General features: G+C 40.6%; 1 protein-coding gene across 1 annotated transcript in view; it reads right to left on the reverse strand.

Annotated features, from left to right (window-relative positions):
* The window catches only part of LOC310988283 (plexin-A1-like), a gene marked incomplete at both ends in the record, with an annotated part of 210,273 nt that overhangs the window by 116,671 nt on the left and 76,383 nt on the right, over window positions 1–17,219 (reverse strand). The window contains one exon of the mRNA XM_083974815.1: window positions 8,994–9,125. Within this exon, the coding sequence (XP_083830941.1) occupies window positions 8,994–9,125 (132 nt within the window). The remainder of the gene's footprint in view (window positions 1–8,993; window positions 9,126–17,219) is intronic.

The raw sequence follows: 17,219 nt of genomic DNA on the forward strand, positions 1-17,219 counted from the left end.
GGTTGTGATAGAGAGGCTCTTAATTTGCCTATAGTGGCAGATGAGAGGAAAGACGGGGGTGTGGGTGGAAGGGGGTGCTGCAAAGGATGGATGAGAAAGACACACAAATGTAATTGCGACTGATGTTTCATTCCACATATGGGGCCCGTGTGGTCCCAGCTAGTCGCAGCTATAGGCCCAGCTGTAATTGTCCCATCTGTATAATATTGAGGGGGGGATATAAGGCGCTATCACTACACAATGGTGTGATGGATGGTTCCTTCTGCCAGGGAGCTGGATTCTGAGGCTGCCATACACATACACACATGTTACCAGCAAGGACACAGCACAGATATGCAATTTGTGGTAACATACATACATTGATGCAGACGGATTTGTTCATGAAGCTGCTCTGAGACTTAATAAACTGTGTGAACTTTGACATGTGGCTCCAGATTACAATTCAGCCAATGCACAAACACGCAGAAAGCATGCAGGTATACACACACACACATTCACACAGACAATGAGTGGTGAATGTTACATATGACACACAGTATAAATAGACTTCATTCTGCACAGTCCAATAATAGCAGGTTCTTATAAAACACTTTTTTAGTTTCTTTCAAGTTTCTTTCAAATTTATTATATATATTTTTCATGTGTTCATCCAATTTCCTTCCCTCTCTTTCTCTCTGTCATTGTGCCCCACTCTCATCTGTCTTGAATTTGGCTGGACACACACAAAAACACGGTGAATGAGGCCATAGATCACTGGTAAACACCCAACAGACAAAAGCATGGAAAAAAGAGATGGCAGAAGCAGAAACAGAGGAGACATATACTGTAGACCTTTTTGAAGAGAGAGAATCTCTCCATCATTATCCCTTTAATCTACAGTACTGCATCTTGTTTTCACAAGCTCTATGATCACCTGCATGTATTTGACATATTCAAACAATGAGAACATCGGTTTCATACCCAGGGTCTGTGATATAAAACCAACACCCTCCTGATAGTATATGATCAGCAGAACCTGTACAGTCACCTTCTTTTACATGATTGTCATTTTTATACATTTGTGTCACTCCTGCTCAAGACAGAAGGAAGACATTGTTTAATGTGACATCACCACCCTGTATTGTGTATGATCAGGTTACGATTACAGTGAAAACTGCAGTAGGCACAACTTCATGTAAGAATACACCCTTAATATTAGTCTCCCTTTTACGGTGAATAAGAAGCCACATTCACCTGAAGGACCATGTGAGGACATCCCCTGTCTTATTTGCTTTTTTGCTTTCTTGTCACTCTGAACAGTTGAATATGAAGCTACAGCACAGCAGCAGTGGTAAACAGCGAGCTTGGCCTTGTTCAAACCTGTGAAGCACATGTTTTATTTTGTTTGGTAAATTTGTACAATTCCAAATTAGAACTTGTACAGGTAATCACAGGTAGGTCATGTGTGGGACTGTTTCGTGTGAAAGAGCAGTGATTTTCTGGGTCCCTGACAACCTCGTGACACGTGAGTGGTGAGTTCCTTACTAAAATGTACAACCATGGCTTTAAGTTCAAATATACAATTCCCTCTCTGACTGCAGATATGACTGATGTTTGCTCCAAAAATCAACATTCAAACTACAAACCTGCAGGAAACACAACCCACGTCCTTCTTGACCTTCTCTCCCTGTCACACACGCACACACAGTTCAGTCCTTTGACAAATCAACTTTACCCTTGCTCAAACCCAAGTCACGCTATTCCTCTCAGCCACATTAAGACATCTCTCTCTCCCCTCTCTCTCGCACTCTGTCTGTCTCTTTGATCGTCTCACAAATCACATTCTGATCAGCCGATCAGTCATCTCTGCCTTGACAGACAGACACCTTGGGGTAGGAGTGTATGTGTGTGTATACATATTTGTGTGTCGAGAAATGACAGTGCAAACATTATTCATATAATACGAATAACATAGGAATGAATGAACAATTATCAGTTGCCAATTCTGAAGTTATCCATCTCAACTTTTGTAAGGATATAGCATTAACATGTTCCGTATTTTTGAAATGACAAAAAAAAAAACATGTTTATTAATTGCTTATGAAATTCAGCACTAATTGCCTGAACTGGACTTTGTGTAGAGGTGGTCTGATGTGCAGTCTCCAGTTGTGAGAAACTGTAATTGTGCCCAGGTCTGAAACCCTCACAAGAAAAAAACACCACAACACATCCGGTGGACGCCACACAGACTGTTAATGAGCACAGAAGCAAGAGCTGCTATCAACACTTGCAACACTTCCTCTACTGCTGTCAACTTAAGAAGCACAGCTTCTCTGTCTCTGGAAAAAAGCCAGGCATAGCATCTCCTTTTCCCACAGTCACTGTTTACATCAACTGTGGAGTCACTGCTCATTTTGGTTTACACAAAATAAAAATATTCAGAGAGGTCAGTGGTCAGTAAGAGTCAAGTATTAAACTTCATCTTTACACAGCAGTGGCCCTGAAATACTTCAATGTCTCGTTCAGAGACACCTCAGACTCTATATTCACGATTAATTTCTGCTGGAAATGACTCTGTCTCTAAGCAGTGGTTTTAACTATCCTGTCACTTTAATTTCAGATTGCCCACGCAAAACAACAGCTGAGACAGGCCATCTCAAAGCTCAACTCGGCAAGCAGTTGACAGGGCCAAGGGCACTTCCATTAGATTTCAGTATCCTCTCCTCATTATTCTCCCTGTCCCCGTCTTCACTAACATTTTTTAGCAACTTCAAAGTTGGACAAACACCAAAGAAACTGTTTTAAAAAGGAGCACACGGCAGTCTTTTCTCCCTGACCTCCAAGTGCAGTAAATGCTGAGTGAATTGAATATGAACCCTCTCTGATGTGGTGCCAGGGGTAGGGTTTCTCCACCGTGCAGTACAGTACAGCTCAGTACATTTCTGTACTGTAGCTAAATCAATACACGGAGGTACATCATCAGACCATTATGCCACTGTCTGAGCGGCCTCACTGAGGCAGGGGCGAAGCCTTTGGCTGCCAGCGGGTCACCTTACGAAGCTGTTTTACAAGCAGACAGGCTTGACCTTGCCCTGTGAGCACAGTAGTGAAAATCTGGTTGTGTCGCTAAAGATCAGAGGCTGGCCTTGGCTACAGATCTGCACTGAACATCCAGTAGATTACAAGAAAAAAGTACATGACAAATCCCCAAAGAACAAACCAAAACATAAAATACAAGGCCCCTGACTCTATTAGCGTGTAATCACATTTAAGAATAAGTCATTATAATGGGAATTAGGTAAAAAGAAAGCTTCACCTCACAGCAGCACTTTAGAGGCAGCAGAAGGTAATTATATGATAAGTGAGTAATTAGGTAGAAAGGTACAGTAGAAATCAATATATTATGAGATGTAATTCACTTAGTCACTTCCTTTAAAGCAATTAGGTGATGTCAACCATGGGGACATAAAGGATCCAAGAAATATGTCTGTCTCGATGACGTCAGCAACAGACGGTAATGACAGGATGAAAAATCTCTCTTACTCTGCTCTTTTTATTAGATCGTGGCAATTTGAACATGTAAGGAGGAAACAACAGCAATGATTAAATTGATTTATTGTCACTGTTGGTTTTTATGAACAAAAAACGATGTAATGATGTGACGTCACTGGCCAGAAAGTGACCGACCAAAAGCTAAAGGTAGGGAAAGAAACAAAGAGATACAGAGAGCGAGAGGACAGAAAGAAACTGAGTGTGTGGGTGCCTGTGTGTGTGTGTGTGTGTGTATAGCAGAGACACAACAGAGCCATGTATAAATCCATCGCTCGCTAATCGAAAACTCCTCTCGCAGTAAATCGGACAGTTTTATGTTTTCTCTCAATGTGTGCGTGTATGCTTACATGCAAGTCTCTACTGCTGTACAGATGCACAGTCTATACGCTGCAGACCAATCCTCCACTTTTAATTATGTGTGTGAGTGGATATGGGAAAAGGTAAATTGCTCTGTCAAGCTGGGAAATGGGCTTTTTGATGTTTGAGCTCTCATCACTTGGCATTTCTATTATTCAACAAGGAGAGAGGAAGGGGTGGGGGGAGTGAAGAGGGGAGGAGGAGGACAAAAAGGGTAGGCATAGCTCACTTGTGAAAAATGCTCATCATAGAGCCCATGCATATGATGGGATTACAAGTGGCATGGTGAGAAGAGGTCCTGTGGGTGCTATAGTGAGCTGTGTCACCTCCTTGAGAAGCCTTTTTATTAAAGAAAAAAGTTAAGGCTACATAATGCTAAACAACTTTCAGGGAGTTGTTAATCATGCACATCATGCCACCCAACGGTGAGGTCCCACTGTGCTCTTTTAATTTACTGGCTCTCATCTCGCTGGTTTGATCTTAGCCCAGCGCATTGCTGCATGCTGACCAGCAATTAGAAACTGAAGATCTAAATAGGTTATTGCAGAAACCAAAACAGAGGTTAAAGGGGTAAAATAGATAAATAAATAAAATATCCAAATATTTGCAAATGAAAGTCCCACTCCTTGATAGATGCATTAATAGGCAATTGTTTGCTAACATGTTAACCATAAGTTTACAGCCCGGCTAGCCTTACATTATCAAACATCACATGGCATTTGGCAAAGCATTTGGTTTACACATCTGGCACTATATATTAATAATATAAAACTAAGTTACTTGGCAGTTGGCACTATAGTTAGTATATGACAGGTTGAGTGGGCTGGAGATGTGGTGTACATAATAGTCAGAGGGTTTGTCTCCACTGCTGGAGGCAACTCTTGGAAATTACTCCAACATTTCCCCTGAAATGGTAAGTGAACAGCCACTACTGCTAACACTTTGTAGCAAAAACAAAACATAGGCTACATTTAGCTATCTTAAATACTGGCAAAGCAGGAATTAGACAACATTGATTTTTGCTAACCCTCTAACCTACCACAATATAGGCTAAACAACTTATTAACACCTATACTAATAAGTTAATCTACATTACCAACAGAAAGTCACCATTAACTTGACCTAACTTGACAGAATGCTGACCACACACACCTGTATTAAAATGACTTAATATCTTTTCAGGATGAAGTGAGAAGCATACCTTCAGATCAGTAAGACATACAAAGACAACACTTTATGTGTTTGTGGTTGTAAATTTAAAAGACACATTTCACTAATGACCCTGGCAGCCATATTGGAAATCCATACTCTTGGGCAGAGGCAGATAATAGTCCTGCAGTGTCAAGATAACTCATCAAACACAGTTAAACTGTACCACCACTGTTTGGAAATTCGTCATTCCTTGTATTTTCTCATTAGATTGGATCATAGGTCTAAGTAAAAGTCAGTCCACAGACCACAGAAATCAGTTTATTTTTTGTTTGGGATACTTTCTTTGGCTTGAAAAAAGCAGCGGTTTACAGACCCCTGGGCTTGGCCGGCGACCTTAAACCACGATACATTGCACAATACAACAACCACGAGTCCAGACAGTCTCGGGCTAAGAAAACGTTCCTCATCAGCAAGCTGAGGAGGCTCTGCACACCCTCTGGTCCTGTACTGTCTGAAACACAAGTTCACATTCAGCTGCAGAGGGAAGATCCTTATTCTATACGATGCTGTCTGAAGCCACTACTGGGAGAGCACTTACTCCACAAACTCACTCCATCTGAAAGTGAGGACCCCTAAGAATATTGAAAAGGCAGGAGAAAGGAACAGAGCATATCCTGCAAACCAATTATATTTTCCCACCTCCTCAACTCCCACCACTGCTCTCTCTCTCTCCCTCTCTCTTATTCTGTTTCATTTGGACTGTGAATTTGGTCAGTGTTGAAGTGAAAGGCCATTATTTCTACTTTCAAAGAGATCAGTCACTCTCTCTTGTCTACTCTGTCGAGCAGTGTGATACAGATTTTCACGGAAACAAAATTACAATATTAGAGATAAAAGATCAAATTTAAAACAAAACCTGCCATCACATGATCTCATACTGTCTTGAATCGCTTGAAGTCGCTTGCTGAGAAATACATAAAACTAAATACGATGCTAGTGAGAAGCAGTTAGCTTTGCATAAACTCTCCCTATAGATGAAAGCCACAACATCCGGTGCAAAAAGATAACCTTGAAGGATTTGAGAGCTCTGTAAAAAAAGATGTAAACCAATAGTTGCTGTCACATAGCCTAGAAATCTAGACGCACCCTAGCGGCAGCAAAAATATTTATACATTTTAGTGATATAGTCTGGCTCGTCAGGCTAGCTGTCACATTAATTCCCTGCAAACCGCAACCATGCTGGGTTTTAGTTTCTTTATGGATGACACACACTAATAGACTAATCATTAAAAAAAGGATTTACTTAGGAAAGTTGTGTCCTGTTAAATGCTAATATAGGTTAGTTACCTGCTAGCGCTAGTTTAATCTTTGGTATGAGTGTCTTTGATGTCTTTTATGAACATGCATGCAAATCCTTAAAGAAAAAAAAAAACACAAATTTATTTGGAGTATAAATAGAAAAAGAAAACCCTTCACACTGGATTTCTGGTCATGTTGTAAATCTAGTCTGTGTAGAGAATCATGCGTAGAGGTGTCTACCAGGCTTCCCCTCATCACAGGACATCCCAGATTTACTGCACTAACATGCAGAAACCTGTCGTGGACATATCAGCACTCATCAAAAATAAAACACTAGCTTTAATAATTGAAAAACACTATCTGGTAGCAATAGCAGTCATATTTAATGCAGATGACAGGAGTTAAAAGGGAAAATCTGCAAACACTCCCAGCGTGGACTTTCCACGCAGCCTTCTTCATCCTGCTGAGCAGCTGCTGAGCACTGCTGGCTAAATCAGAGATACTTACTGGAGACAGGCACAATGCTGCTATAGTATTATCATTATAACTGATAGCATAATTTAAGTCTCATAGTCTCTGTTGACAGCTCACTTTTTTTCCCCTGCAAATGTACAGTCTGATTCTGAAGGTTTCCCGGAGCTCTAGTTTCACCTTCTCAGGTTCATCTGAGACTTGACCTTGCAATTACAGTACATTTTGTAATTTTTCTGTACGACTGTCATGATCAGGAAATTCAGCTTTATTTTACTGTTTGCACTATGAATATAAGAACTCACATTGTTTATTGTTTGTAATTTTGTTTTCGGTGTTAATTAAATCCTATTTGAATTCACCTTTGTCTTTCCATGCAGGCATGCATAATTATGTGTTTCAGTGTATGTGTGTTTAATGTGGGTGCATTCCCTCTGCTTGAATATAAGCTTATGTATCTCCCTATAAACAGTACATTACAGTACACCATACAGTACAGTTCCCCGGACTGCTATCCATGATCGAAGGGCCTTATTTCCCCGGTCAAATCAACACAGACAACGTCCATTTGTATCAATTACACTCCACTTCCTCTTTGGACTCATTCAGACACGTGGAAGTCAATTATGTCTAATCGCTGGTAAATTACACAGCTCTCGCATGGCAGCTACTGCCTACGTAGTGGGGAGTCTCATTGAAGGTTATCACATCGTGGTCATTAACCGTTAAGAGATAAGAGTCATGCAGGTAAAGGAAGGAGAGTGGAGGAGCAGCTGCAGATGAACTCTGACAAACTGCACTATCACACTCTCTATGAAGACAGGTCAAGATAACAACACCTTGGTGCCCACACTGCTGGATTTCATGGTTATACTCTGCAGATTAGGCAGGTATGGGAATTGGAAGGTAAATGAGAGAAAATCAACTTATGAGTTACATGATAGTGAACATTACATTTAACTAAAAGAATTACAACGACAAAAACAAGTTGTCGCAGTGGAGATACTCTTCGACACTCTCAGTCCATTAAAATACATATTTTCTCAATAATATAACAGCAGTAATGAGAAGCAGACATTGCTTATTATTTGTTCTAAAGGTATGGCGACTATAGGGTTACATGGTTAAGATGTTTATGTGCCTACTGAGCTTAACATTAATACCATAGCCAGCTTAGAATGTGCTAGCAATTGCCGTTGCAAATCGATGAGCAACAGATTTGTTTATTCCCCCTTCCCCTTGTGACTGTAACTGTATAATTCATTTAAGGACTGTGAGAGGAATGAATCTAATCATTAGCATGCTTTTTAGCTTGGTTGCTAACTGTACAATAAATATATTAAGTGTAGGCCTATACAAATAAAATTTACCCGTGTTCCTGTGTGAAAAACATTTCTCTTTGGTATATTAGTTTATTTACTGAAAGAGGAGGTCAAATAAAACACAACAGCTAATGTTTGAAATGTACTTGCAACCAGGCACTCAGGGTGAAAGCAGTTAGTATAGATAGTTAGACCTTGAAACTTCATTTAATTTGTCTTGCAGAGCTCAGATCAAATATCTAAAGCTGTCATACTTTAAAAGACTAAATCTCTCATACTTTAATTAATATGCAGAGGTTGTATGTATACTGTAGGCTATCCCTGGTGGAGGGGGGATATGAGGCTTCATACTATATAAAATACATTTAATATTCATGATATTAATTAGCACTCATGGCTGTGTGTGTGTGTGTGTGCACATGTAATACTGCTTAATTTGCAAAAGAAGGCATGTATGCACTGCATGTATGCAATTAGCTAGATTGCTCTCTCCCCCCGTGTATGATTTAAATAGGCCTACGTCTTTCCTCATCAACTGTTTATGGTGCTATTCCTCTGTCTTAATTTCCTTTTATTTCCTCTGCTCCCTCTTTACAACCCTCTATCTTTTTTTCAACAGTGACGAGTGAGCATGTGTTGTTGCAAACATAAACCACACACATTCATCTAAGTGTAGATGTATGCTACAGGGGATGTATCACTAGATCTGACCTTAAAATCACCACAGACAGATAGCAACTATTTAGTCCTCATATCCTCATGGTTTTCAATGGCAATTGTGGGATGCATTATGGGATGCCCCTTCTAACCTTCCATGGATAGATCACTGCATTTTGAGTGTTTGTGTGTGCTTTTTCATACCTGTTTGTCGTCGAGGGCGTATAAGTACTGATGGTCCGGGCTGAAGAGAAGATCTCTGAGGATGGGGCTTCCATCACTCACCACCACATTCTCATACAGCAAGGCAGGCTGGGTAATGGAGTTCACTAGGATCTGAAAGAGGACAGAAGAGAGTGGTTTTTGCTTAACAACAGAATAAATGACCAAAGGCAAAGCATTTGGGTGAAACAAATCTAAAACATTATAGGCTACTAAGCACAATACGACATCGGCGACTGTCCATGACTGTCAGTCTAACGTGTAAACAACAATGGCATTTCAAATGGACTTTCACAGTCAGTGCTCTTCTGATAATAGCATGTTTATTTTTTATGTTAACAGCACATTGTGCAGTTACACATTATTTTATATTAGATATTAAAATGTATAAATGAATGTTTTGGCATGCCTGGCGCTATCCATGAACTGAAAGGGGGATTTAATACCTGCATTTTGAAATTATATTTCACCTTTAGTTGTGTTGATCTCATTCCCCATGTGTCTGCATGAGTAAAAGAAAAGGCTCATGTTCTGAACAGGAAAGAAATAACCACTGCGTTGGACTTATGGCACCTTGTGCACACCCATTCACAGCTCGACCATATTATGTTTATAACTAGTCTTGTTTCTTTGTTATCACCAATGACCGCTGCACTGAACACATCTAACCTCGGAGCATGACAACAAATTATTGCTGAATACCTTTAAATCTTGTATTAGACCCATTCTATCTTTTCTAATGCACAGCTGCTACGGTTGTGTTCAGGAAAATCATGAATTGCCTTTCACCTTATATGAATACATCCAATTCCCATTTCATTTGCTGTAACACTTCAAAAGTTTACTCAAAAAGTTGCCGTCAGCTGAAAAACATCTATCTAAGGGGCAGATGAGATTTTCAGCACTTTTATTTGGTTCTGAATTTATGCTGAAACTCGAAATCATAGCAGCCTCATGGTAGGTGTAAGTATTCTACACAACTAAACGCTGGTTCTTTTGTTGATGCTATAGCCAGTGTTAAGTGTCCTGACAAAATGACAGAGCCACGAGGGTCACTCCTGCTGTACCAGAGAGTAAATTCTCCCTTCCCTCTGTACTTTTTTGTCTGGATCTTCCTCCTTCTAATTTCCCGACCTCTATCTGCTCATCCATCACCTGACAGCAGTTTAGTCTTCTAAAACTTTCCGTCGCCTAGACTCACTCTGTCATCTCTCCTTTTTTTCTCATTATAGTCTCAACAGTCTCTGCGGTTATTATCTGCCAAATCACTTCCAGAGTTCCCTTAATCTTTTTTTTCTGAACAGAAGATTCACTAACAGACAGGCTGTCATCACTGTATGTGCTTTTGTTGCTTAAGAGGAGGAAGTGGCTTTGGTTAAAAGTCAAGTGCTTTGACAAATCAGCTTTGAGGAGTTACTCAGTGGGACACTGAGAATATTAAAACACATGGATTTTACACTGATAGCTAAAATGTGAGGATGTTTACACAGAAACAGAACAAAGAGGAGCAGGTTTTGTTGGAATCCGATGCTGCTGACACACAATGTTGGACTCATGTGTACGGTTTACTGTGGCTCAAAGTTCATGTTGTGTCGAAAGATGCAAATTGCACGGCTGTTCTTGTCACAGGGTTATTTGTTTTAGCTGTTGCTACAGTTGCTCCCACATGAAGACACACACACACACACACACACACACACACACACACACACACACACAGACACACAAAAAAAAACACATACTAAAACTTTAGGTGTGAATTGACCTTTTGTCCACTTGTACTTGCAGCTCTGACGACTTCTCTCTCTCGCTCTCTCTCACTGTCAACAGCTCACACTCAAATACTCACATACACAACAGCCCAAAACATAAAAACACACACAAAACAAACAAACAAACAAAAACACTTCATCCGACCAGTCTATGACTGCTACATGCCCGAGGCTGCTCTATCACTTGTGATGAGTGAAGGACTGTGTGTGTGTTGTATGTATGTGGTGGTGGTGGTGGTGGGGGGACAGGAGCAGGGAGCATGCTCTGCCCTACAGCTCGGGGCAGAGGGCAGTTGGAGTGGGATTCAGGTCAGCTGGCACAGGGGGAGCGACCGCAGACTGGAGCAGGTGACTGTAGTTTCTCATCTACTCCACTAGCCTGCAGGTCTGTGCTCTCCTTCTGCGACCTCTGCACTCTGGAAGTTCCCATGTCCAAACACAAGACCGAGGAAGTGGCAGCAAACTTCCATTAAGAGTCTGACAATCTACTTTTTTTTCACTTGTTTTTTCTACAATTCACACTGAAGTGATGCAAATTGTGCATTCACAACCGGGCTTCATATCGAAAGGGTTTTCAAATGAACATCATAGGTTTACATCACAAGGAACCACAGAGACAAAGATAAATGTGTCACTTCTTTGTGTCATGCCTGTGCTCTCTAGATTCAAAGCCACAGGAGTGGGGCATCTGGATCTTATTTTTTATTTATTTCTATTTGTCCACTACCTCACTTCCTGGAGCCTATTAGCAAAGAGCTCCAGCTATAACATGAAAGAGACTCTGGTCCAAAAGCAGTGTCAACCTGTTTTAAAAGGTGCTTAACTGTGCTTTTCTAACTGCTTCCAGGATGATTACTAAACCAAAACAAACCCCATAAAGGTTCCCACTTTGATGTTACTGAAAGCTTATGACTAATTAAAGCAGACTGTTATTTTTTTTTTTTTAACAATTAGTTTTCCTCTGGAGCCCCACAATCATAGTATTTTTTTTCCTGCTCAGCAGTGCCACTCTCTGATGAGTGTGTTGAACAGTAATTGCTGCTATTTGCATTCAAATTATCCTCCAATCAATTAGTTTCAAAACATAATGTTTATTTGGGATATATCCGGGCTGAAATGACACATCGCTCTGCTCAGTCAATTCAAAGCAGGGACACTGCCGTGTGAGTGATCGCTAATTTCACCATTAATATTCCGGGCATTTAGCTAGTGCTCCTTTTCCAGGGTGATGTACATTGATGAGGCAATGAGCAGGTTGTGTGTCTTGCTTCGGAGCAGCGCAGTAAAACATGTATCATCTTCAACCTTTCAGCTGAAGGACGGTTTCTCTCTCTAATCCACCTTAAATAATGCAGCTACAGTGACGACACTGTGGGAAAAGTTAGGACCGGGATGGAAGTTAAAGGTGACTTTTCCTAATGAGTTTCCCACCCACGCTCTGACTTTGGACTCTTCTTTACCATCCTGCGTCCCCCCCACCCCCCAGACCTCTCCGGCTCCTCTATCCTCCTGGGATTAGGCTCATTACCAAACCAACACTGATATTACCAAGGACACTGTAACCCTTACACACACGTTAAAGTCCACAGGTGTACACAAAAATGCATGCTGGGCCTGGGGCACACACACTCGCATTTACAGTTAAATAAGTACAAGCAAATGTGCCAACAAAATTCCTAGACTCAACACACTGTTTATCGTAGGGGCTTTTTCATCTTTCATTTGTCAGTGCCTGCTTAAACCATTAGAAGTGAATGTATGTAGCATTTTTGTCACTTCTATAGTTCAGGTTAGGGAGGGATCATGGACATGAATTAATTTATTTGAAAAGGGACAATGCACATTAATAAACATTTGTAATAATAAAAAATAAAAAAAACGCATGTAAATGCACCCAAGTTAGCTTACAAAGCTAGTTTTCATCGTTTGTCCCTCTGCCAGATTGTACAAGGCAACCTTAAAAAGAGCAACAATGGAATAAAATATATAATAAATAATACAAATACAAGTGGTCAAAGTCACATGTCATCCATCCCCTGACCCACTTTTTTACCTGGTTTGGTCTGGCTGCAGTGTGTTGCTCCAAATAAGCTACTTAAGGGTCTCATTGTTGCTTTAGGGCTCTCAAAAAGAAAGTGTTGTATTTTTCTGGTGAGGACAGCCACAGTGTGTTCATTCTACTGTATTAGCTTACTGTCAGAAGTGTCCGCCAAGGAGGCACTTTTCAACAGCATCCCAAAATAAGAGGAGCCAACAAGGGAGTAAGAAAGTGCAAATTCATATCACAGGTGTTGTGTACTACATAACCAGTAGGAATAGAGTTCAGCCTAAAAAGAGTCTGTAGCCTCACAGATGCAACTGTCCAATCAGAAACGTGTGCTATTGTTTGCTGAAATCTCTACTCACTCTCCATGGGTTTGAAGGGTTTGAAGTTGCCTGTTTTGAGACTGGTAGTAAGAACAAGCTAGCTCGCAAGATTGCGTTGCAGTGCAGATGCTACATGGGTTCAGCATCGAGGCAAAAGCTGACGACAATGTCAACAACGATGATGATGACAGAGACAGATGAGACTGGATGAAGGTTGGTGCAATAGAGAGAGGACCACTTGGTGTGGTTGTGTCTGTGCACGCAAGTGTGCCGGGAGTGTGTAGAGGAGGACAAGCTCATAAAAGTGAACAAAGCAGAGTAATGAGCTTGAGCGCTGCAGTGATTAATACCATGCAGGGGTTCAAACACCGGTCACACCTTTGGGTCAGGTGAGAAAACACAATGACTTGCTGTCATTTTTTTTTTCTTCTAAAGACAATCTGTCATTTTTTTTTAAAGTTGTCCCTCATTCATTTTTTATACCAGCTTTGTTTGACTTCCTTTGTGTCTTTTCTTCTGTTTTTTTTCCCCTAGGCGTGCACAGTAGGCATTGAATGCCACATGATCCATAGCTTTTTCACTTGTATTTTATTCAATTTTATTCTTTGATTCCACTTCTTTTTCATTCTCTTCTTCCATTTACCGCCAATGTTATCCCTTATAGCTCTTCTCCATTCTTTTTTTTCCCTTTTGTGTATTCCTTCTTTCCTCCTCCCTCTGCCTCAACACCTCCCCTTGTCCTCTCTCCTCCTACAGAGACACAGACCTCTTTCTCCCACTGTGTGTGTGTGTGTGTGTGTGTGTGTGTGTGTGTGTGTGTGTGTGTGTGTGTGTGTGTGTGTGTGTGTGTGTGTGTGTGTGTCCAGACACAGCAGTGCCCTGTCCAACCTCAGCTGTTAAACATCTAGTTAATTACACGGCTGGACAAAAGGAAGGGAAGAGAAAAAAGGAAGGAGGGAAGGATGCGGAGAGGAAAAAGAGGAGGAGATCGGAGCAGCTTGTTAACCTTGTTAGCATTTCTCACTGAAACCGATGTTACAAATGTCCGGTGAGGGCAAGTAATGAACCGGTGTCCTCAATGTTCAAGTAGCTCTTTGATGATGGAGGGAACAGAGGGAGGGGAAAAGGCATTTCCTTAATGAAATCTACAGAAGTGTGTGTGGATGAGTGTGTGTGTGTGTGTGTGTTAACAGCTCCTCATTGTATTCATGATCCCTAATGAAATTGATTTTGGTCTCATCTGTTGAGAGGGGGGTCTGCGCACACACACACAGATGATGCTAAACGCTCTGAGAGCAGGAATCTGTTTCAAAGACGATTTTCAATTTAATACAAACAGCTTGTAAAAAAAAAAAAAAAAAAAAAAAAAGATGAAAGTAAATATTACGTATGCAACCAGTCACCTAGATAGTATGTGTGTGTGTGAGTGTGAATGAGAATGACAGAGAGACAGACTGAGAGAGAGACTGAACAGTGTCAGGGCGAGTTAGTGGGCCAGGATTTATAAGGAAGTCATCTCAGTGAATGTGTACGTGAGTGTGTGCGTCTGACCCTGAGTGGAGGGCATCCAAAGTATCACAGCACACCTGCTGACTACACAGTCTACAGCTCTCTCACACACACACACACACACACACACACACACTTGGTAGAGGCACATCAGCGAGACAGGTTACTTGGAGTGAAATTAATCATTGTTCTTTTGTCGCACCGCTGCTCTCACAACAGGAGGCCGGCCCCAGGTGACACACACACACACACACATATGCACACACACACACAGAATGACAGGCAGACAGCTGGCCGGTGACAGCATGCCACTATGAAGCTGTTTCCCTAACAGCTAACAATAGTTGGCTTGGATTTAAAAGGGAACAACACTGCCAAGGTGTGGTCCAGTGAACGTACAGTAAACTCACTATTCTGATCACATAGTCTGTTTGGAAATATTTCTTTTACAGAAATGCCTTTAAAACCGCTCTTATCACAGCAGCTACTGCATCAGATGCTACCATCCAAATCATGTGACTGTAAATGTGTCTGTTGCTGCTGAGATTCAACTGTGTGACTGTGGTGTGGCTATCAGTGGTGGTTAGATAATAATCTATCAAGGTTAATTACACCTCCAAGAAAAGTAATCAAAACATTTGTTGCTAGTGTGGTATATTGATGTGTTGATGAATAGAAGTGATCACCGCCGACACGTCTTTTCTTGCATTCAAAAAGGGTTTATTACAAGAAGAAGAACAGTGTACAAAAATGCCTAATCGTGGAGCATCTCTGGCCCAATATGAGATCTCTCTCTCTTGGCCCAAAGCTCAAACCTTATATACGTTTTCTAAAACTCCACCTTCTCCCACAGAAGGATATAACTGACCAGGATGGTCAGTCAAAGACAGGATCTAAAAACAGAATAGCCTATGCCTTCTGACATTTAACCTCTTGACCAAGCTAACTTAAGAATAGATAGTGTCCAGTATCCCCAGAAACTATGACCCACAGAGATGGGTAGATGACAAGAAACACATTTCTCAGGGTACATTCCACACTACTACTAGACACCTAATCTAAACATCTTGCTGTAAATGTATGCGTGTGCCTTTTCTCTTGTAACATCTGAATGTATTTATATTTATTCCATTTAACTATAGACTGTTACTTATTACAAATGAAGTTCCTATCCAAATGGTGAATTACTTCTAACCTATCCCTTAACTTTTAGGCTAAGAAAACACCATAAAAAACATAAGATAATTCAAGATATTAAAGCAAAAATGTTCAGGTGGAAAATACACTACACTAGTGCAACACAAAAAAAAACCTGACAGCTCCACATAAAGTCTAAGAAAACTAAGTCAAATAGATGTGCGTTTTTTTCTTTGTTTTTTTTAAAGCTCCTCTGCTGCATTATTTTGGCTTCTGACTGGGAGTGGACAGTGCTGATGGTTGTAACTCTGTTTTCAATTAAATATGTTGGGCATCGTGCAATAGGCCTATTATTATTTTCTACTTAAGTGTTTTTAGATGACACCATATACTGTTAAGCTACATATTCCCCTCTGTGGGTAAGTATGAATTGTATTGTGGTATCATAGTATCACTAAAATATCAAGATGTTCACACAAGTAGACAAAAGGATAACATTTTATATAGGTAACTTACTGTAGTTGTATTGGGTAGCCTATCGACAAAAACAACAAAGATTGGTGTTACAGCTGCCGATGATGTTTCATCGAAGCAGTGAGCGTGACTGTGAAGGAAATGAAGAGCAAGTTTTCTGACATGAAGTTAAGTTAAAGCAAAGTGGTCCAAGACTAATATGACAGGCGGTCAAGGACATGTGACAGTCACGGAGATATTAGACAGAATTACATTATGTCTTGCACCTACACTATCTGGTAGTGACCTGAAAAAAGACCCTGAGGCAGCTGTTAGACACAGAGAACCTTCGTATCTGCTCCATGATATGTACGTATACTTTGCTGTATGCCAATGAAATGAATCAATCTCAATATGATTATATAGTGAACATAATATGATTTTTTTTCAGTTTCTTCATTTGAGAGATTCCTTCACAAATCTGCTACTTTTCTCCAATCTCAAAAAAAAAAAAAACCTCTCCTGTTAATACAACTATGACTTTGAAATAACTTTCTATTTACAAAGTTTTGACTGTCGTTTGTATTGGTTATGAAAACATTGTTGGATAAAGGTTCAGAGTACAAAAAGTGAGAGCCAAGTTGTGTGCAAAAACAGAATTTTGCTGTAAGTGAGTCATGCACCAGCTTGAAAAATTAGCTGTGTTTGTGAGCAGCTGACATGTTAGTCCTCCACCAGTGGTTGTTTTGAGCAGCAGTGAACCATTTTCACTTTCAGCTGCCTGGACTTGCCAGAATGTGACAGGGGGTGGCTAAAGCAGCAAGAGCAATTAGACTGAAAAATCTCAAAGGTATAACTTGACAACAGCTTGAATTATACTGATGTTATTTTTCTTCCCCAGACTCCTGGCACGCATTATTAGCACTATTAGCGCTGTTAAGGTTTCTCATTGAAACTGCAGGGCACCGAG

This window comes from Trachurus trachurus, assembly GCF_905171665.1.
Source record: "Trachurus trachurus genome assembly, chromosome: 7".
Lineage (NCBI taxonomy): Eukaryota > Metazoa > Chordata > Actinopteri > Carangiformes > Carangidae > Trachurus > Trachurus trachurus.